Raw genomic sequence first — 23,287 nt, 5'->3', positions numbered from 1 at the left:
AAAAGTAACGTATTTGCTAACAATATGAACAATCAGAATTACTTATGTTTCCTACCCTACCAAACAGGGACATTGTGCAACTTTCCATTGTTAGTCCCCAAAACAAGCAACATGCTGATTCCACTAGAGTTTAAGATTCCAGACCAGGAGACAAAGGTCTTAGGAGTGGTCATTATGATGGCGGAAGGCAAGCAATCACCAGTCGTGCGATGGCGGATCTTCCGCCATCGGACCGCGATTTTGCTCCGCCACATTACGATGGTGGGGGATCCAGACTGCGACCGTGGTGAAGGCTAAGACCGTCTGCTATGGAACCACCACAGACAATCATTACGATTGCCTGGCAGAAAGTCCAGATAGGCTAAAATGGTGGCGTGCCTACCCTGTACAATCCACCAAATTAGCCAGCTACAGCCAGCCTTTCCATGGCCGCGAAACTGCCATGGAAAGGCTGGTGGGGATTTTGTTAGGGGTCCCGATGCATGCCCCCCTTGTGCTGGGGGTAGGTGTGGGTGCACAGGAGGTGGTACCCAGCACTAAGCGGCAAGCACTGTGTGGTGCCTGTCACGTAGTGCAGTAAAATGCACTACCTGCTTTTTTGGCATTGAGGCAGGTGCTCCAGTCAGCAACACCCACCACAATTTTAAATGGCAAGGTGCAACCCACATGGTGGCGGTCGCATCCTAATTTGTAGTGCGGGACCACCGCATGCATGGTGGGGAGTCCTGATCCCCACCACGATCTGCCCGCCATCGTAACGACCCCCTATGTTTTCATCACAAGGCTTTGATCGAGACAAAGATTTTAAAAAGTAGAACAGGGAAAATGGAGTAACAATGTTGAAAGCCTGCAAGAATGAGATGAATGGGCACGGAGTGTTGTGATGGAACTTGAGGCAGAACCTGGATTTAAGCATAGGTAGCCATACTTTTTCACAGTCCGGTGTTCGATACAACCAGAAGTTGGCTCCTAAAAAAAGTGGGTCTATGTATTTATTTTTTACCCTAAGTAATAAATGGATTTATGTTTATTGGGCACAATGACTGCACTTGTTTTAGAAGACAGCACATGCATTTCGTTAGGTGGAAGTCCTACTGTCCTGAAATGCTGTGATTTAAAATACGGTATGTATGTATTTAATCATAATCCCTTTTCACAGAATTTAATGGGCTTTTAAGGTGCTGCACACTGATGACATATTTATCATTTTGAAAGGTAGCACAGATGAACTTGAGGATCATGTTGAGTGCCTTGATGTAACTAATTTCAGATTCAAGCTGAATGACATCAATACCTCCGGGTTCCTAGATCACAGGCTTGTATCTAAGAAAATGATTACAGACCAATCTCGACAAAAACTCCACAGATGCACACAGCTTATTATGCAGCATGAGCACTCATCTCCTGGCACTTAAATCAAGTATTTTTCAAGAGAGAATGCCTTAGGGTTTCCAGGAATTGCACTACAGATGGGGGGTTCCAAGTGAGAAGGAGCAAGAATTTTAAAAGTATTACAAAGACCGTTGAGGAGTCAAATAGAGACAGACAAGGTTTAGTTTAAAAAGGTGTCCTCAAAATACACACAATGAGTCAAGTCCAGAAGGATGGACAATAAAATCAATTACCACATGCAGTAAACAATCACTAATTATTCAAGAAAATAGCAAAGAGAATATCTAAATATTGGAAGTGTCTGAAGATCAATGTTCTGAAAGATACAATGTGAGTCATATAATGATGAACAATAATAGGTGATGGCTAAAACGATCAATATACCAGTTCCCGTGTTATGTAAATGTGTAAGACTGTCAAACACAAGGACAAACATAAGGGGCTTGATTCACAAAAGGCCTCCGCACTCATGGGGGCATCTCTGCATCCGGTGGTGCAAATGGTGGTGCTCCTGTTCTATCTAGAGACACCACCAGACTCAGAATACATGGTTAGAAAGTCGTTGCAGTGCATTAAAGGGCTCTTCTTGCAAGGAGCAATGAAAACAATATATTTTTATTTTTATTTTGGGTGTTCTGGTCCCCCCCGGACACCCAGATCCATATTTTTTCCCTTGCTAGCAACCATCCTTAATGCTGGCATGAGTATTGGAGAGGGGGGCATGCAGGCCTCTCACCAATCCAATACTGGCCCAGAGGGCCCTATCTCTAGTGCGGAACTACCTGTGAAGGTGAGGGGAGGGGCGTGGGCCCTCTCCCCAAACATCTACAGGTCCCAGGGTCCACATCTCCTGTGGCTGTTTGCATTTTTATTGGGAAGGGTCCTTTGGCCCTCTCCCTGGGCCTTTACAGACTCAGGGACTGCACCTCATGGGGCTGTATTGATTTTTATTGGGAGGGGCAAAGAGTCCTCCTCCCAAGCTTTTTGCAGGCCCTGGGGACTTCATCTCCTGGGACCTAATGTGGATGCCCCAGTACACCCACAATACACAACATTGGGGTATGTGGAGGAAAACCCAGGGCCCATGCCCTGTCAGAGTTACCTTTGGTCCTGCCTGGCAGAAGCAGGATTTTTTCTTTGCTACCTAGAATGGGCAGAGAAAAATAAATGTATGCTCCCACCCAGTGGGAACATTTTTGCAGCTCCCGCTGGGCGGAAGTACACATTCTTTTCCCTGCCCATGCTCTTCCAGACCCCTTTCCTTTTAAGTCATTTCGGTACCTGGGGATTGCTCCAAATGTGACTTTGAGTCTTGAGAAAGGGGGTTGCATGACTCCTCCCTTTTAATTTGTAATTGGCCCATAGATGGGTTCCTGAGGTTGCAGAGAGGCTCAGGAACAGAGCTGTGTCTCCCCTTCCTTTTAATTTAGCATTGGCCCCAGGTGATGGGGTCTCTGGTGCCCTCTACAAGCTTGGGGAAGGAATCCATGTGCCCCTCCCCTAAATATGCAAATGCCCCTGGCCCCGTTCCACTCCAGGGCGGAGAGTTTGATGCATGAGAGCTCATCCTTTTTTGTAATTTTGTTTTGATTTTACGATCCACTGCAAATTCAGGGCAAAATTTAAATGATTTGCACTTCAATCGATCTCGCATTTACAAGACTAGAGCTATTGGCGCTGTAAATGACAATCGGCCAGGTGTACGGCCATTAGAAATTGCAAACAACACTGTGGTAAATTCCATTTTGCGAGTTGCAAAACGATGCAATTAGTGAGTCGCAAAATGGAAGGGAAGTATATCTGGCCCAATATTTTATCAATATTTTATCAATATAATGTCCATACAAAAGTGTTTCAATTTAGCTTTAATCATTCAATGACAACAATTGACAGGACCCTGAAACGACTCGGTCAGTGAAATTCACATTGCTGGCATCGTACTTGCTCGCTCATACAGCTGTACGAGTCGGGCTGAAAACACACGAACAGCTCGTACTTTTTCCGGCCCTATCGCGTTCGGTGCCCTTCCGAGCGAGATCAGAATCAGCCCCTAAATGTTGTTCTACAAATGATGTTCATTAGAATTGAGGGAACTGAGATGAAAACATTTTTACAGATACTTAATAATTGTGGAAAAGATTCTCTACCAAATGCCACTCAGATAGAAGGCAATATTTTTCTTTTGAAAACTCTCATTGGTTTTTTTGTGCAACATCCAGCAGATGAATTCAAATGATACAGTTAGAGATCTTACCAAAAATGAATAATAACTCAACTATTATATCAATAATTGTATGTGCACAGGTAAGGCGAAAAAATTAAGGGTGGGCGTAGTGGGCGTAGTGGGGCTTCGCGAAGCTACGTGAAGTGGGCAAAACACTACGCCCACCCACGCACTTCCCGTAGCCCCACTACGCGCCACCCGCCTCCCTCCCGCCCTCCCTAAATGCTTACATTATATATAAAAGATTTATAAAACCACTTACCTTGTCCTGCCGCGACCCGGGGCTCCCGCTCGTCATTGCGCCGCCGGCGCGCGCGTCTTGGATGGTAATGCGCATGCGCGGCCGCCGGCGCATGCGCATTTCTTGTGAGAAATGCGCATGCGCGGCCACCCGCGCATGCGCATTAGCATCCAAGACGCGCTCGCCGGCGACCCAATGACGAGCGGGAGCCCCGGGGACGCGGCAGGACAAGGTAAGTGGTTTTATAAATCTTTTATATAATAATGTAAGCATTTAAGGAGGGCGGGAGCGAGGCAGGTGGCGGGCTACTTCGCTACGCCCACGAAGTGGGCGTAGTGTTGCCTGCTTCGCCTACTTTGCAAAGGGCGAAGTGGGCAACACTACTTCGTGGGCGTAGCGAAGTTGCCCGCCCACCCTTGGAAAAAATCCTTCCAATAAGCAGTTAAAATAAAAAGTGTATTGTGTGCTGAAAAAATAAATTAGCTAGCAGCAGGTATGATTTAGGAGGAAACAAGGCTGATTTTCTAGTCAGGCTGGAAAATTGCTTATCTTCTTTCTCCAAGAGACAACAGGGCATATTTGCAAGCCCCTATCGCCACAGGAACATAACTTTTAGTGAGGTTCCTGTGGCGATATATGCTTCGCCTTATTTACAATAAGTTCGGGCTGGACTGTTCCCATGAGGCACAGGGTCAGACTGATTTGCGTATGGCCATGTCTGAACTAGGGTGGTGTGGAGTGCAAAAAAGCGATGGATTTAGGCCCAGATCTCTGTACTGGGGTGAATGTATGACATTGTTCTGCATTCTGTCCATCAACTGTGGTTTTTGCATTTGTCACCCCGAGTGGGATCGGTATGCTCAGACGTGAGTCCTATGCTCTCAACACCACTGGATTCAAGCAAGCCGGGCTGAAGACGGCTGGAATGCCAGAAACCAGTCCTCGGAAGCTTTTTTCTGGTCCAGGGAAGGCATGGCTTGGCAGTTCGGGCTGGACTGTTCACAATGAGGCACAGGGTCAGACTGATTTGCATATGGCCATGTCTGAACTGGGGTGGTGTGGAGTGCAAAAAAGCGATGGATTTAGGCCCAGATCTCTGTACTGGGGTGAATGTGTGACATTGTTCTGCATTCTGTCCATCAACTGTGGTTTTTGCATTTGTCACCCCGAGTGGGATCGGTATGCTCAGACGTGAGTCCTATGCTCTCAACACCACTGGATTCAAGCAAGCCGGGCTGAAGACGGCTGGAATGCCAGAAAACAGTCCTCGGAAGCTTTTTTCTGGTCCATGGAAGGCATGGCTTGGCAGTTCGGGCTGGACTGTTCACAATGAGGCACAGGGTCAGACTGATTTGCATATGGCCATGTCTGAACTGGGGTGGGGTGGAGTGCAAAAAAATGATGGATTTAGGCTCAGATCTCTGTACTGGGGTGAATGTATGACATTGTTCTGCATTATGTCCATCAACTGTGGTTTTTGCATTTGTCACCCCAAGTGGGATGGGTATGCTCAGACGTGAGTCCTATGCTCTCCACACCACTGAATTCATGCAAGCCGGGCTGATGACGGCTGGAATGCCAGAAACCAGTACTCGGAAGCTTTTTTCCGGTCCAGGGAAGGCATGGCTTGGATGTTTGGGCTGGACTGTCCCCATGAGGCACAGGGTCAGACTGATTTGCACATGGCCATGTCTGAACTGGGGTGGTGTGGAGTGCAAAAAACGATGGATTTAGGCCCAGATCTCTGTACTGGGGTGAATGTATGACATTGTTCTGCATTCTGTCCATCAACTGTGGTGTTTGCATTTGTCAACCTGAGTGGGATGGGTATGCTCAGACGTGAGTCCCATGCTCTCCACACCACAGGATTCAAGCAAGCCTGGCTGAAGATGGCTGGAATGCCAGAAACCGGTCCTCGGAAGCTTTTTTCCGGTCCAGGGAAGGCATGGCTTGGCAGTTCGGGCTGGACTGTTCCCTTGAGGCACAGGGTCAGACTGATTTGCATATGGCCATGTCTGAACTGGGGCGGTGTGGAGTGCAAAAAAAAACGATGGATTTAGGCCAAGATCTCTGTACCGGGGTGAATGTATGACATTGTTCTGCATTCTGTCCATCAACTGTGGTTTTTGCATTTGTCATCCCGAGTGGGATGGGTATGCTCAGACGTGGGTACTATGCTCTCCACACCACTGGATTCAAGCAAGCCGGGCTGAAGACGGCTGGAATGCCAGAAACCGGTCCTCGGAAGCTTTTTTTCCGATCCAGGGCAGGCATGGCTTGGCAGTTCAGGCTGGACTGTTCCCATGAGGCACAGGTTCAGACTGATTTGCATATGGCCATGTCTGAACTGGGGTGGTGTGGAGTGCAAAAAACCGATGGATTTAGGCCCAGATCTCTGTACTGGGGTGAATATATGACATTGTTCTGCATTCTGTCCATCAACTGTGGTTTTTGCATTATTTACAAGGCAGCATTAAGCCATTGATCGTGGCTTAACACTGTCTTGTAATTTAGACCCCCTTTCCCACTGTACTTACTGTGAAAGGGGAGGGCAATGGGTGTTGCGGTAGCCATTCCACAGGAACACCCATCGATTTTGATGCTGCCCCCTATTTATAAGGGCAGCGTAAATAGGAGGTAGCGCCAACATTAAGATCAGGGAAATAGAGGAGAAATGCTTTTTCTCCTCTTTTTGTTGTTTCCATAAGTGCTGCTTGGTGCAGAACACATAGAAAAAAAAAAGCCCATTTATTGCTTATTGCAGGAGGCTGACCCTTCCTGCACATAAACAATCTTTGAAATACATTAACATTTTGTCACTTCTATGTGTGCTGCATTAAGCAGCACACATAGAAGTGGAAAAACACAATTTAAAGATTGTTTATGTGAAAGGACACCCTCCTGCACATAAACAATCTTCTCCTCAATGCAGACACCTTGCACTATGGTGCAAGGGTGCCTGCATTGGAGCTAGGCTGCTAAATTTAGCGCCAGAGCAGGGAGAAAGACAGGCCTGCACCATATTGTTTTTTAGTACTCACTGTGTAATATTTTAGAGGTGGAGGTGTCAGGGGCCCTTTGACCCACCTGTTCGGAAAAAGGGATCTCTCCTAGGTAAGCACCAGCATGTGTGTGGAGATTTTCGCCCCTTCCTTTCTTAAGGTCCTCTTTATGTCCACTTCCAGCATAAATTGTGTTTGTTTTTGGGGGGGAGCTAGTTATTTTGACTACTTATTCAAGACCCTGCTTGTAGATGTCATTGCATTACCTAATCATTGGACAGTTATGACACTAACCCTGGTTTGGATTTGATTGGTTGTGTTGTTCCCAAATGTTCCGAAATGTATATCTTTTGCCCATGTTCCAGCTTCTATCCATTTTGTTCACCCTTCGAATAGAAGCCAGCCATTCTTTATGTGTTGGAGTTATGTTTTTACACATTTGATGAATATTTCCCTTCTGACTAACAATATTAACAGGAAAAGGATATTTCCCTGTTCAAATACACTCAAAAACTACTGGATAAATCTGATGGATACCCCGTACACTTGCAGGCACTAGTTAATACAGAAGAAAATCACTACATCTTCAAATGTGGGCACTCAAAATACTTTAAAAGAAAGTTGAAGACTCTCTGGTCGGCTGCAAAATTATGGTACCAAATAAGAAGTACTTTGAAAATTCCATACTATAGTGAACTCACCCCAATCTGGGACTCCCCAGGAACCCCAGGATGTCTTAGGGACAATTTAGCAACCCCCTTGTTGGAAGGTGGCATTACCAAATAGGGCCAGCTAATAGACAACAACATGATTAACGAATGGGAAGTCCTCACAGAAAAGACCAAATTCGCTCTGGCAAGATTTAAGTATTCATAAATCAATGGGAGAGATAGGGTTTGCGGGGCACGTCCTGTCCCCAAGGGAATCTTGAAAAAGCAATGTGGACTGGCCCACTATGTGTATGCGTTGTCGCAAAATTGTCACCTCTGATAATTGCCTGAATATTGGGCACATATTGTGTTATTAAAAGACCCCTCACACACCAACCTGGTTGGTGTTATGCTTCATTATCGGGGTCCCAACCAGGCGGCCGAGTGCCACCTGGTTGTGCTTCAATGCCTGACTACAGCGGAGCGGGTGTGGTTCAACAGTGTGGTGTGAGTGAAGGTGAATTATGTTAAAAAATACCTCTGGGAGTCCTTACCTAGTATTTTATTATTGGCAGCCCAGGGTATTGTAATAAAATATGTGATGCAACTAATTCTAGGGATAATTGTCCTGTTAGTTGTCTGTCGTGATGCGGTCTACATGTTTCAGCCCCCTCAAGGTGACTACTGGGGCTTTCGTCAGGACCAAAAGTGAAAGTGAGTGGCAAAAATGTGGCCATGTGATAGTGAATTATAGCACACGCGCTAAGGTGTGCAATAAAAGTATAAAAGGAAACAGTGCCGGACGTAGGAAAATGGCAGTTAATTGGGACTCGTGGGGAGGAACAAGCGTGATGCCAATTTGGTTGTGCTTAGTCCTCCGTGATAAACCAAATTCTGGTCCTCCGGTGTCCCCGAGCCCCGATTAACTGACATTTTCCTACGTAGCACTGAATTTTTTCGCTACAGAACAGTGTCTGTAAGTACGCTGGCACTGTTTCCTTTTATACTTTTATTGCACACCTTAGCACGTATGTTATAATTCACTATCCCGTGGCCACATTCTTGCCACTCACTTTCACTTTTGGTCCTCTGGAGCTCTTGAATACCTTATGAGCGGCTGTCCTGCTGCTTCGGGTGGGCAGATGCCTTGGTTTCCTTTTTGTCTGCCTCACAGTCTTTTCTTTTGCTTTTGGGGTGTCTGGTCCCACGTAGGCACCACATTCACTGCCCAGGATGGGAGACAAGCCAGGGAGCCCATCCCTCGCTGTTCCACTGGCTTCTAGCATGCACAGCATTCCTTAGTTCTCCAGCTGGATCTGGCATGTGTCTTCTGTCCTGCCCAATTCTGCAGGCTGATCGCTGGTGGTTATGTTGGCCTCCTGCTACCCCCAGCACGAGGAGCGGGGCGGGGCAGGCCGACCATTACAGAGGGTTGTGCGATGATGCTGCACTGTCATTGCCTTAATTCTGGGGCTCTCTCCTTCTCTGGCCCTGGGGTGCTCCCCTGTCCCAGACACTATCCTGGGCATTGAGTGGCAGTCCTGATCCCCCCTAATCAATAATCTGGCCTGGGGGATGGGGTCCCCAACAGGACCTCAGAACTCTGGGGATGAGACCGACTGCACATCAACTCCCAGCATATACACTTTGGGACTTCTCCTGCGGCAACCCCCAGGCCCAGGTCAATCTTCGCGGGTTTAGTACAGCAAGACAGTGGAGCTCCACATGACTCAGGATTGCACTGGGTGTCAAAGGTCCAAATCCTTTTTCTGCTGCTATCCCATTGGGACATTTTGCATGCTTGTGGACTCCTGGTAGTGAGCCCTAGCTGCCTGGAGCACTTTCCTTGGGCCTCCTGGCCTCTAATCTGGTGAACTGTGCAGGGAACTAGTTCCACTGGCTCCCTAAACCAGCCTTTGTCCTTAGGGTCCTCTGGATCTCTCTCCTTCTTGTCGCAGAAGCTCAGTCTTTCACCAAACTAGTCATTGTGGGTGGGGTGTAGTCAGTCCCGCTTTCCTGGTCCTTGTTTAAGCCCCACTGGCCCTGGAGTCATCTGAAGTTAGAGTCCTTCATCCAGATGGCGTGAGGGGGTTCTTCCGAATTTCATTGCGCGCGCTGAAACACATTTGGCGTTTCAGCACGCGCAACGAAATTCGGTTTATTTATTTATTTGATTACATTTCTCCAGGTCGGCCGTGAGCCGGACTTAACTACCCACCACCCTGCCCCTTCCCCGCCTCACCCCACCGTCCCGTGGCACTCCCTCCCCGGCCCGCTACTGCAACCAAGAGATCACTCCTCCTTGCACAAGACCTTTTAAATTCTAGAAGTGGGCACCTCTGGCCTATCCTGGGATGCAACATCACCTCTCGAACCCTATCCCAAACATGGTGCACAGTCTGCTGGGACATTTTAAAGTGGTGTCACCTAGGAGTCACTTGCCACATCTGCTCTGGGGGGCTCAGCTCCACCCCGGGCTATTATACCTGGCGGGGCCTTCACCACCAAATCTTCAAAGGGATCCCCCTCCTGTGTTTAGCTACAGAAGTCTGTGTTCCCTCCTTTGTACAATGGGCTTGGTACAGTGTGACAGCTGGTTTATGCATGCAGATCTTTCGTCTCCAACCCTTTCCTCCTCAGGAGCTGAGTCAGGAACTGATAATTGTTCCCCCCTACCTTTAGTGAGGACGCTTTGGTTTCTGCAACTGGAGAGAAATGTCATTAACTTAGCACATCAGGGTGACAAAAGGCTTGAGCTCTGATCCTGAGCAGGGCCAGAAAAATATGACATTCATGGATGACCCATAGACAATACAGACATTTTTTGAGAACTTGCAGAATTTCTTTTCCCATACGGAATTCGCCCCAATGTGACGTGTCACTGGTCTCTGTAGATTGAAGGCAAGTGAAGCTGCACTCTAAGGCAGCCATCCACATAGGTGCATGATGAGGTGTCACTGCAGACAAGACAGTAAACCTCCATGTATTTCCTTATAAGTGTACACTAACATTATGAGGCCTACACCAGGTCAATATCCAATCCTGCAGAGTTATCTCTTTGCCAAGCTTCCTGTTATGACAGGAGTCTCCCACATACAGCCCTCACATGTGGGCACACACACATGTGCACATGTGCTCATGTGTAACCAGCCCTTTACCAATGCAGCATCGCATCAGCCTAAACTTGAAAGACAGACACTGGTGGAAAAGACATGCAGTAGTTTACTATGAGTTTACCGTAGGTCAGTCACAGATTGTGAAGCTCCCCATAGTAGAAGGTTTAAAACCAGGGGCTTAAAAGTGGAAATCTGGGCAGATTAGATGGGCAGAATTCATCTTCGTACAATCATTAAAATAAATACTATAAATTCACTGAAAAAAAACACAGGTAAAGGGTAAAGGTAAGTTATAGTTCAGCAACCATAAAATAGCAAAACCCAGGAAATTCGCCAGTTATTCTATGCAACACACCTTTTGCAAAAATTCCTGTCTATCAATTGTAAAACAAGGTGGGGTGTGAGTTATGAAATTGTGTATTGCATACTATAACTGTCACTTCTCCACAAAGCAAATGCCATTTAAAATATATGGCAGATTGATACATCCATGAAAAGTACAGTTTGAATGTTTAAGAAAAAAAAATATTACCAATCTTTCTTTTTGTCGGACAATTATGTAAAAAGACCAATTGAAGGAAACATCTTCAGGAAAAGCCTTTTCTGCTGTAAATTTCACCCACTGTGTCAAAGTTAGTACTAGGCTCAGCAAGATGCAGTTTGTCACTTTCACACACATTTTCCCCTAGAATACAATTATAACTTTATTCACCTTAAAACATCAGTTTACAAAATATTGCTGGTTAACATAGAGGTCGTCATGCTTATGCCAATGCAGAAGTGTCTTTCATAAAGCTGTGCAAGAAAAAGTGTTGTTATATCCTTAGCTTGCAAAAATGCGCGGCGTGAAGGGTATAGAGATTACAATTACTTCAATCTGAGCTTTGAAATTCAGACAGCATTTCAATGTTGAATTATATCCTTACAAGGCCCTTTGGCAAATATTCCTCAGGAGAGTTACATATACATTTCTGCAGACCTTTTTAAATCAAGCCTTGTACATTTTGGGTTGGCAGCTCTCCCTTTTGTGAGCAATTCGATGGTTAAGAGGGCGAATTTGCATTTAGTGCGAACTAACATGTAAACTTCATGGAACAATGCTTAGCTAGTTACACCTAACAAGAATTGAAAGCACAGTAAATGTATGCTTTTGGTGTCTGTCTAGTGTACTACATGTCAATAATATTAATCCTCGTGGGTCTGATTTGTGCTTATATATTGGCAAGGTGAGTAACACTGACTTGAAAAAATAAAACCTTTCATATCCAAGTGCCTGTATAAAAATTAATTCATTATTGTTAGGGCTAATGGTGACAAGTGTTTTCAGAGTTTTCTATTGTTTGGGTAAAATTAAAAATGAATATTTTAAAGAAATAGTTGTTTAGCCTTTCTGAGAAGACTGTTTCTGCAGTCCCCACCTACCTTTCGAAAATCGTCTGCTAGATTGTAACTTGAATACTCAGAAAGTGTCTCAAAGTAATGAGGAAAAGAACATAATACAGTGAAATGTAGTTCTGAGAATGAAAAGAACCGAAAGGAAGAAGCTTGAAAAGTAATACAAAGTGTAAACACAATATTGCATTAGCATGAAGCACACCGATTTTGATCAATCACCCTCCAGATGTACAACACGGAGAAAAATGTAAATATTGCGGTTGGGGTACAGTAAATAATGGGGTAGATCAGTGCCACACAGGAAAAATCCAGTTTTAAAATTCTTAAACCCCATAAAGGTACTTGATCTGGTACACTAAGGTATCTTTAAGTAGCCAGCATTCTTGGGAAAAACAAATTTAAAGTGAATTCCAGTACAGACGCTAATGGGTTACTGAGAGTTACTGACAGCTTGCTTGGAATAATCATCCAAAAGTGAAAAAAGGCTTTGCTCATATAATAATACATTTCCATATCCCTCAATTCACACGAACTATATAGACACTGGTATAGATGAAGAATAAAAAAAATATAGGAAGCGATGGAACAATGTCAAGTTTCGACTTTAAAAAACAAATGTAAATGAAGAGATGTGAGTGAAAGGAAAGCAACAAAATGCACCATCCCTTTTGATGTTTCTTCATACTGTCGCGGTACCATTCAGAGTACCTTCCTGACATCATAACATGATATAACCTAACGTGTTATACGGAGGAAAAAAGCAACACACTTCAAACAATACATGAGTGAGAGGACACCGCCAAACCAAATCTAAAAAAATGTACCTTTTGACTGTTTGCTTTTTATAGCGCCTAACACAAACCATGTCTCGTGGCGCTTCAATGTCTATTGGAATATAGTCAGGGTACGGACACCTTAGGTAAGCAGAGAAACCTTAAGGGCTCAGAAAAGCAACAATATTACAAACTCCACTAAACTTCGAAACTTTAGGAGCAAATAGAGTGAATTAAAATATGTAGATTATATTCTATTTTAAACGTTAAATATGCCATTTTAACACAAAGTTATTGATGTTGAAAGGGCCTTAAAAGAGAGTGTAATCATATTAAAAAGCCGGGCATCTAAAGTGGCCTGAAAGTTAGGATGTCTGATTCAAAAACTATTAATAATAGTTGGGATGTGGATGGGAGGGCTGGAAAAAGACAGAAATCCCTAAATGTTTTTTTTCCAACTAATAAATCATGGAGTGTTTATAAGCTCCTAATTACGAACGTTTTTTGCGCTTCCAAACAGAGCAACACAACAGACAAAAACAATTCAAATGTATGTCGTTTTATATAGGTAATAAAGAGGTAGGTTGTTTGAGACTTACGGAACAAAAGTTATGAGGGATGCAGTATTGATGGCGCTGGGGTTTGTGCCGTTCATGGCTGCTCCCTCCCTCTACTCAGGTGAAGGACTGGGGCAGCTGTGATGACACACGGCTTCTGGCCGCTAGAATTGAGACTATCTCCCAACCCACCCTCGCCAACAAACTTCCCGATTACCAGCTTCCTGACTGGGGGCGGGGGGAGGGCGCTGTGGGGGGCCCTTCGTATCCCTTCCCTGCCCAACCATCCTTTCTCAGCAGCAAAGCTGAGTACCTGGCAACGGAGGCCCGCTATATCTTCACTTATAGATCGATACATATCAAGGCGATATAGTGGTAGGTGATCTACTGGATGCTATATTTTTGTTGAATGATAACTCGACAGCGATATAGTGACACACAGCGCCTGGAAGCGGGTGTGGTTGGCAAGAGCTAGTTCTAGGAACAGTGGCACACCCTCACGCTACCTCAGAGGCTCAGGCTTGTGCATAAAAGGTCACATATACCCAGCGAGTCAGACCTAGTCTCCCTGGGTATCTGTGACATTTTATGCACAAATCTGAGTAGGTATTAAAAGGCATTTTCAGTAATTAAGGTTAAACATGTAGATTTATATTTAAACAGATGGAGGAAAAAATAAGAAAAAGCCCTACATTCCCCCCCCCCCCCCTCCCGCCCCCCCTCCCGTTTTCTCTGTTTTCTCTGTATTAGTCCGCAGTCTTTGGGGTCCCCTAACGTGTATTGGTGAATTGAACAAACTGTTGCAAAGAGAACACAGAATGTGGGTCAATGGAAAAAAAATAACTTCCGTCCTCCATGGATTGCAGCAACGGAAATATCAAGCCGTTGTTTTGGCCAAAAAAATGTGATGTGCAAAACACACATACGCTCGACAGAAAAACGCCCAGAGACAAAAATGCTCCAGAGAAGGCTGTGAAAATTCGAGGCGGAGCCCACGCGCCAGGGTACTTCACCCGCGCCTTCATTATAAAGCGACTCGTGTCTACTGCCTTTGTCATCCAGCACCATTGTTCCTTGTTGCCTAGTGGAGGAATCGGGGCATACCATCAGTGACACAACAGGGCTGATGAACATACTACGGGAAGACAGTATTGAAGCAACAGCGGCTAATAGCCGGATTACGGTATACATTTTTTAATTTCCATTTATATGACGTTTTACGGATCTAGAACCCTAAACGCAAATGATTAAACCCACACACATAAAAGTGGAAAGACGGGCATTACCTATGGGACTGCATGTTATTCCTCATTCATTTGCTAAATGTAGAGGTATTGCTGTGAGGTAACATTATTATGTGCATTACCTGCAGACCAAGCACCGACATCTATATAAATCCGCTGTAAGAAAACGCATCTAACCTGCCTTCCGGGTTACCATTTTAAAAAAAAAATTGCGAGCATTTGCATGTTATGATTTAAAAACCAATAAAAGAGATAGGATGGAAAAAAGTTTTCCGGAAGAAAAATGACACAAATATAGCACCGGATGGAAAACGAACAACTTCTGGACAAATCAGCCAAACCTATAGAATGCTGCTAAATACTTTAGACTCTGTTCCTAAACAAGGTAAGATATTTCCATCAGTACTTGACTTATAGCAGAATATTCTTACCTTGCAGGCACTCCTGAGAGGTTGAGGGTTCCCTCTCCGTTTTAGGAAATCTCACGTCGACGTAGGTGAGGTCTGCCATCCCCAAGTTAGGTGGACACGAATATCTCTGACTGTTGTTGGGCAAATGTGTGCAGATGTGACTCTAGCATTGGGGCTGTGTTTTCCCTTTGAGACATGGGCAGGAAAGTGACTGATGATGAGACCAAGAGAGGGCCTCATGTCATCTACTGATCAAACAGGAAGGGTGTGCGCTGCCTGCGCGGGGGTGGGAGGGTGATTGCCACAGTCAAAAGAAGTGTCTGCCTCATGTATAAAAAAACAAGTATGTGGCAGATGAAGACAGCCATTGGGTGCAGCTTGTGTACCTGAGGGGCTCTGTGGGTGAAAGAAAAGCTAGGCTTCCTCTGATTTTGTTAAACAATGCTGAGACCTACAGGCTTGGCCTTCATTCCAGTACTTTAGGATATGGTGTATAGAAATATGATCATGTTTTGTTCAAACAGAATCTAGTGGTCTTCTATCAAACTAAAACTGTGTGCTGTTTTTGGTGTTGTGTAACTTGACTTATAATATCTCAGCATCAGCTTGGTGGTGAACTCTCCATAATGTATTATGGCTCTTTCACAGTCTCCATTCTCCCTCCTTTGGTGCCGACTTGAAGCCTTGTTGCTCAATACCAGGCACCAGAGATTCCTCCCTTAAATATCATTTTCACTCACCCACTGGTGCCAATGCTTGAAACTTAGAAACATTTGAGTCCAACTTATCTGTTTTAGGAGATGCTAAAGCCATAGGGGCCGATTTCGATGTCGGAAGGACCTGAGTCTGTCTGTAATCGATTCGGTACTGGGACCGACCAACCTCCTGTCGGCAGCCCCAACCCAGCAATTAGGATGCGACTGAACACTGGTCGGTAGCAGTCCCTGTTCTTTACATTGGGAGCATGCATTCCGACCGGAAAGTATGCTCTCATTTTAAAGCGAAGAGGTGCAGTTCAACCCTGCACCTCGTGGCAAGGTGCCTGCATCGGATTGCAGGGATCAGCAGGGACCCCTCAGCCTTTAAAGGTCTTGCACCCATGGGGGACCTGCAGGGGTCCCCCAAAGTGGACTTCCAACAGCCTTTCTGTGTTGGAAACGCCGGAAAAGAAAGGCTGTCGGAATCTGGCATTGTAATCCCTCAGGTGGAAAGAGCAGCCCTTGGGATTATAGGAGGTTTTCCGAATGGCAGACGGGCTCTCTGAGCCCTTTGGAAACCATTCAGGAAATCCAGTTTTGATTAATTTCCAATGAGAAATGAATCCATACTGCTGATTACAATGCCATTGGAACGGCTCCGAAGAAGGAATTGGTTAACCACAGCAGAAGCAGCCATACCCTCTTGAAAATGATCCCAACTTTCTTGCCAGATTTATGGACTACTCTACCTTCCGCCTGATGACTATAAAAGGGGCTTCTTCACTGAGGATTTCAGCATATGTGTAGACGGCATCTCATATTGGCCTCTATATGGGGGTTTAAGCTGGTCACTCCCTCTGTCTCTTCTTTACTCTATCCCTCTTACCTGAAACCCAAATATTTTCATTTTTAATTCCTTTAAAATAATGAGGATATTTCACAATGACATTGCATTTTGAAGAACATTTAATACCTGCTTCTTTCTATTTACATATGATGTATGATACAGAGCATTGCTAACAGGATAGTAGATAGGTACAGGCGCCATGGCATCTATTCTAATTTTTCTCTGCAATATCATGTAGCCTGCATGTAGCAGCGTAAAACGTGCACTGCAACCTGACAAAATAATTCCTTTTAACAAGTAAAAACCTCCCTTTTAAACATTATAAGTTACCCTTATATAGCCCTCACAGCCTACAAGGCAATGTGGATGGTATATAACAGTTGGAAATAGAGACATTTAAAGTTATCATGTCTTTAGAGTAACTATCACCCATAAGCTAGTTCACTGTCAGAAGACTAACAGGCCCATCCAGAAAAAGTGGGAAGCGATAATAAATATTAATTCTGCTATCTCAGGATACGGGTCAGCTGTTTTAAAATGTTATTAAAAATCCAATTTATGGTCAGATTTTTAATAAATGTTGAGGAAAAGGTAACTTTTTGAAAGCTACTTTCCCCCACCTGATGCTCATGGGAGCAAATTTGCATTGGCTCTCAAGTTGCAGCTTTCTGAATGCTCTAGCCCCGATAAGGGGTGACTACTGTTCCCAGAACAGAAACCAGCATCTGGGTGTGGGAGGGAAGGGGTATTTGTTCTCCTGGCAATATGGCCAGTTGTGGTGGATATGAGAACTTAATTTACTTCAAAGAGGCCTCCCCTATGACAGGTAATGTTAGGTGACACCTGGGGCCCTGTTATGTATAGGGCAACCTTTTGGTGTTTGTGCCGTGGTGCACCTTTATGCAAGTGTGCTGGGAGCAAACAGGAAAAGTGTGCACTATGTTGCTGAATGTGCTGCCCTCAGGGAAGCCACAAACTTGTGCTGCCCCCAAAGCAGCGTATTCAAGAGAAATACTGAGGACCTCTTTAAAAGCTGCTCTCTGTTTCTCTCTGTCTCTTTTCTCTGCCCTAACTCAGCTCTGGACTTTTTCTGCTCTATAGCCCCAAGACGCCTCGGCATAGGAGCGTTTTAAAAATATTTCAGTCAGTCAGTCAGTCAGTCAGTCTGTGCCCCGCCTTCACTTTTAAAAGGAATTAGAGGTCCCCTTGTAGGCAGGTGCAGTGAGTAACTACCCCTGCCTGCAAGGTGATCACTGGCGGTCCATATGACCCCCTTTAATCCCTTTAGAGGGCTTCCCTAAGGGGGACACTGACAATGTGCCCCATTTTTGTGGCCCACTTTCAGTGCACCTCCTAAGGATATGTTTGCCTCTACGTCCACGTCAATTATGTGGCGAGGGGCAGGGGCAAATTGATTCCTTCATTTGCATGGGATCACACCTCATGAAAATGTAGGAGCTCCCTCTTGAGATAGCGATGGTGCTACATGTGTGCTATCTGTACTTACCTAAGGGACCGCACAAGTGTCTGGGACCCGTTCTGTAATACTAAAGTGCACTGGGGGCACCCAACGTGGGCATAAATGCCTTTTGCACCCCTGGGGCATTTCTGCAATACTGCCCCAGGACATCCCCTCCATTGTTTCTCCAGGCAGGCTGGCACCAAACCGAGTAGGAGGAGAGCAATCTAGAAAATAGTTTGGAAGGGACCATTGAGGAGGGTCTGCTCATTTTCCTAGCCACATCCCTGGTTGGGCACACATGCTCTTGACCAGTGGAGAAGGGTTTATTCTTCTTGGATTTAGGGGAGAGAGGGCACCATATAGTTGTTTGCAGTAAGGCAGGCAAGAACTGCTTTACAAGTGAGTAGGGTTATCCCAGAAACATGTATCCCATTGGTTATGGAGGGGCCAAAAGTAACCCCATCCCGCTAGCTGGTGCCAGGCATAAATGTGGCATTCTATGGTACCCACTTCAGAACACTACTGGCCCTGAGGAAGCTCAGAAGATGATTGAACTGGCTGTCTGTGATCTTAGAGGAGCCCTGACGGACTGGACCAGCTCCATCCTTTACTCAGGATAAAGAAGAAGACTCCAAGGGTAGTTGGCCGACAGCCGGTAGGCTATAGGGCTAAAAGCAGCTTCAAAAGACTTCGTACTGCACACTCAAGCTGACTGGTGGCAACTGGGACTGGCCTAGACCCTGCTGGAGGCTCCTCTGCCGGAGTGTGTCCTGTCTCCATGTGCTGTTCCTGAGGTCCTGCAAGCCTAGGTTGTATCTATAACACCTTGGATTTAGATTGGACCTTTGTGGAAAGGGACAATCCTGCCAAGCTAAACTGCCCAAGGTAGCCTGTCACTGGGCCAAAGAAATAGGGGGCCTATTATGAAGCACCGCGTTATGATTATCGCCGCTTTAGCGGCAGAAAACTGCAGCCTAAGCAGCAATAATGGGCTTGATAATATGCCGTAGAGAATTCCAATAGAAGCCCATGTTGACACTAGAACATGGACTTCTATTGGAATTATCAAGGGCATATTATCAAGTTCATTATCGCCGCTTTAGTGGTAGTTTTCTACTGCTAAAGCAGCGATAATTATTACGCCATTACTTGATAATATGCCTCCAGGTTTCTCATGGTTGGGCTTCTCCATAGCTCCAAATCTGACTCACCGAGAAGGTATCTTGCCGCACAGAAGCCTTGTTGGAAACAGCCTGCAGTCTTGCCCTGTTTGAGGCTCTCAATCTCTGAAAAATCGAGTACGTCTTTAGAAAATGTTATGACTCAAAAAAGCTTCTTGAACAGGATGTTATTCTTTTATTCCTATGAAATTCGATTCTGTTTATTCAACTTGTCCATGATTTTAATGTTCGCCAATAGAATTGCACTATTCAAAAAATAAATAAGAAAGTACCTGATAAGGTCTCTGGACCACTTCCACAAGACGCGAGTGCCACAAAATACCTTATTTGAACTTTATCCTCTTTTTCTTTTTCTTTTAGATGCTGAGGAAATCCGTAGGTGATGTAGGATTTCAGAAGGTTACCCGAGCAACAGGAGCTGAAGATGGGAAGGACGTACAGGAAGCCTGGACAGGGAAGACAAGGCAAGGACCCAACACACTGTATTGCAGGTAAGCGGGAGAAATAACAAGCCAAGCACTTCTGTTGCTAGACAGACACTTCAGTTTCTGGTTCTGGGAAGGGTGGGGTTACGCATGCAGGGTGTGTCTGATTAACCACCAACCGGCAAAGTCCAGCACATGGGCAACAGATGTGATATCACATGTGGGAAGAAACCTGAAAGCTTGGTAATGCTTAAGTATAATTCTTTATCAAGTGAACTTGTATTATACTGCTCTTGAACCACCAAGTTTTTTCTTTAACAAAGTCAATGTTCATAATTCTTGTTTACAAAAAAACAACACTCAGGCATAACATATAAAAAGAAAAAGAAATCAGACATATCATCATAATTATTTCCTATGGTCATGATAGTTAAACTGAAAGACGGCCAGTGTGACTAGAGAAAGAGTTACAGGAACAGCCTGTCAAGAACTATGTGCTGGAATATGTACTAGAACTGAGATCTTGCATGGCAGAGTGCAAGTACAGAGCAAACAGATAACTGAAAGTCAGATAGTAGCTCATGAAGCACTGGCATGACCAAAAGGCTTCCATGCCTGAGTACACTCCAGGATAATTGGTTTGAGTGATAAAGCCTGTGGCTCCCAGGGCTCTCCAGGACAAGTGGACTGGGCCCTATCCAATCCTTGAGAGGGAGGGTGAGGCTACCTACTTGTAGACCTTAACACCCCACAAACCCCCACAGGTTCATGCATGTTAATAGGTTAAAACCCCACAAAGAATGGGCAGTCAGGACCATGTTGATGGTCACAGATGAGGGAATGAGGGAGGAGAAGAGGAAACTGAGCCAGTGCCACAATGTGCAAGATGGGTCAGTGAAGAGAGTAGTCCTCTCTCCCCGACAGACCAGCACCACAGACAGCACAGAGACTGCAAGCATATGCTGGGGCAGTTTGCTGGTCTTTTCCCTGTGACTCCAGGTATCAGGAAGGGACGCCCTTGTCACGCCTCTTCCTAATACCCACTGGCAAACCTTATTTTGCAAGTTGGTAATAGGTTACCAGCTCACAAAATAGGGTTTGCTCATGCCAAAAGGCTATTTAGCAACCGCAAATGGCACAAATGTATATTTGCAACCACTAAATCCTTTTGTACATGTGGCCACAAGTCTAATTTTCAGAGCTAGGAATCATCATGTGCGTAAAGCTGCTGATGAGGGCTCCACAAGGCCAGATTCCTTCTTCACGAGGTCTCACTGAAACTCTGATTGGGAGAAAATAGTGTCTGTGGCATAGTAGCAATGCACCTTGGTCAGGCCAGCTTGGCAGGTTTGTTCTGGTCTCCCAGAGATCTTCTACACCAATAAAAAATCAAAAGAAGGCCTTGAGAGGTTTTAGGAGAAGTTCAGCCAGACACAGTTCAGGGATACAGGACCGCAGGAACAGCACTTTCGGGTCAGGTCTCACTCTAGCAGAGGCACCAGCAGTGCCAGGTCAGGTCCAGTTGTAATTGGTTATCTGAAATGTGCAGGACAATGCATCCTATAGCTTTTTGTAGCGCTGTTGCCAGACAGGAGGTCAGTCAACTGACTCTCAGAGTACCCTTCTTTGTCTTGGGTATATGAGGGAGTAGGTGCAGTCCTTCAATGCCCCACTCAGGTCACAGACAGCAGGTACTATCTTCCTCAGGTCCAGTAGTATTCTGACGTGGGTACCAGGGGATGCCACATGTATGGCTAACACCAGCTACTGGGTGCTGATGACTCCTTGGCTTTTATTAACCATGAGGTAAAAGTTTTCAGGGGTAATTATAACCACTTGTTCAGTATTTCCTGTCTGATATAATGCAGGCAATCACACCATGCCACTCACTCTCTGATCCCAACATATAGAAACCCTTCACCCCATGTGTAGAGGTGTGGATTGGAAATTAGCAGTCCCTCCTCTGTAGTCACTCCAAACCAGTTCTGAGTGAGGGTTTCCCCCAACTGTGTTTGGTGCCTGCTTGCCTAGGGGAGCAAAAGGAATGGGATGTCCAGGTGTCAACTAATATTTGCCTGTGACACGGGAGGGAGTAGATTAAGCTCCTGTGTCCACCCCAACTGCCCACACTACCAGAGGAAGAATAACACCTTCCCACTCCCAGGCCTTTGTCTGCGTCCCTAGACAAGTTTTCACACCGTATCAGGATTTAAACACTCACAGTGCTGCAGCCGGAGAGGAAATGCACATTAGCCCCCATGAGCTTCAGGCCGGGAACAGTTAACTTTCTAAAAAAGTTACTTTTCCTTAATATTTATTGTTAATCTAAAGTTGCCATTAAGTTGGGCTTTCAATATTTATTAACAATAATTGTTTAATCATTTCTCTAGGTTGTCCTAAGCCTGAGATAGCAGAATTGATACGTAATATTCCTTCTCAGTATTTCTCTATGAGCCAACTAGCATTTCTACAGTGAAATTAACATTTGGGGGCTAATGACTGTAGGGAAATGATAACTGCCGAAAAGGTTTTCTGCAAGGTCACTCCCAATCATTTTACCTTCCGTCTACGATGTTTTGATGAATTTAATTTTGTAGGCCTTAGGACTTTGGAAACTTTACTACTGCTAACCAGTGCTAAAAACATGTGCTCTCTCTCTGCACCATTTTAACATTGGTTCATACCTTACTGGCATATTTAATGTACTTATAAGTCCCTAGATAAAGTGTGCTACATTGGCCCAGGGCCTGAAACCTAAACCCTACTTGTGAGCTTGCAGCTGATTGTGCCACCCAACTAAGTAGTTCTTTATCCATATTCCAGGCTTGCCATTTAGTTTAGTTTATAGGCTTATATAGCGCATGAATCACACTCTGAAGTGTATCTCACGATCGTGGATTTGCAGCAGAAGCAGATGTTGTCGGCTGGTCTAAAAAGGGCTTTTTTTCAAGGCTTTTCTGAATTTCAGATGGTCTGAGCATTGTCTTAAGACAATTGGGAGTTGGTTCCATAATAATAGCGCTTGATATGAGAAAGCCTTTCCGGCTGTTCGTGCTTTTTTTATCCCATTCTGGAGACTGTGCGTGCATTTCACACTGCCAAATTAATTATTTTACCCGACCCAAGCCTTCCTTTGTTTTACATTTAAGTCACACCTAAGGTAGTCCCTGGATAACTTAGAGGGCAGGGTTCCATGTATTTAAAAAGCAGGACATGAACTTATACGTTTTATATATCCTGGTAGTCAATAGCAGCTCCTTCGTTTTATTGGTTTAATTGTCTACTTACCTGTATTCATCCGTATTCCGGTGTTTACTAACTCCCCACCCTGCTACCCCAACTCTCCCCACATCACCGCCCGGCAGCACTCCCACCAGGAGCCGCTTCTGCTGGAAGTGAAAATTTCTCAAATTCGTTTTTCACTACTGTAAGCACTATCTCTTACATAGGATAACATTAGAAACCCATAGGGGCTTATTATGATTGCGGTTTTCCCGCATCCTCCGGGCCGGCAGAAGCCACCGCTGGCCTGGAGGATGCGGGAAAACCGCTGCGGAGCCTCCACAGACCCACCACCAAATTAGGATGGCTGGTGGGTCAGGTATTCTGTCCGCAGCTTTTCCGCCGCAGTCGCCTTCCGACCGCGGCGGGAAAGCACTAACATGTCTGG

The 23,287-nt window shown here is 45.2% G+C and overlaps 1 protein-coding gene across 4 annotated transcripts in view; it reads right to left on the bottom strand.

Moving 5' to 3' along the window:
* Window positions 1-15,224, bottom strand: part of LOC147700941 (killer cell lectin-like receptor subfamily F member 1) — a 105,213-nt gene extending 89,989 nt beyond the window's left edge. For all 4 annotated transcript variants that reach the window (XM_086928550.1, XM_086928552.1, XM_086928551.1 and 1 more), the window contains exon 1: window positions 15,026-15,224. In XM_086928550.1, the coding sequence (XP_086784676.1) occupies window positions 15,026-15,104 (79 nt within the window). In that variant the 5' untranslated portion in view covers window positions 15,105-15,224. The remainder of the gene's footprint in view (window positions 1-15,025) is intronic.
* Window positions 15,225-23,287: the final 8,063 nt, after the last annotated feature.

This window comes from Lissotriton vulgaris, chromosome 7 (genome assembly GCF_964263255.1).
Source record: "Lissotriton vulgaris chromosome 7, aLisVul1.2, whole genome shotgun sequence".
In the NCBI taxonomy this organism is placed as follows: domain Eukaryota; kingdom Metazoa; phylum Chordata; class Amphibia; order Caudata; family Salamandridae; genus Lissotriton; species Lissotriton vulgaris.
This window is presented reverse-complemented; position numbering and strand designations above follow the sequence as displayed.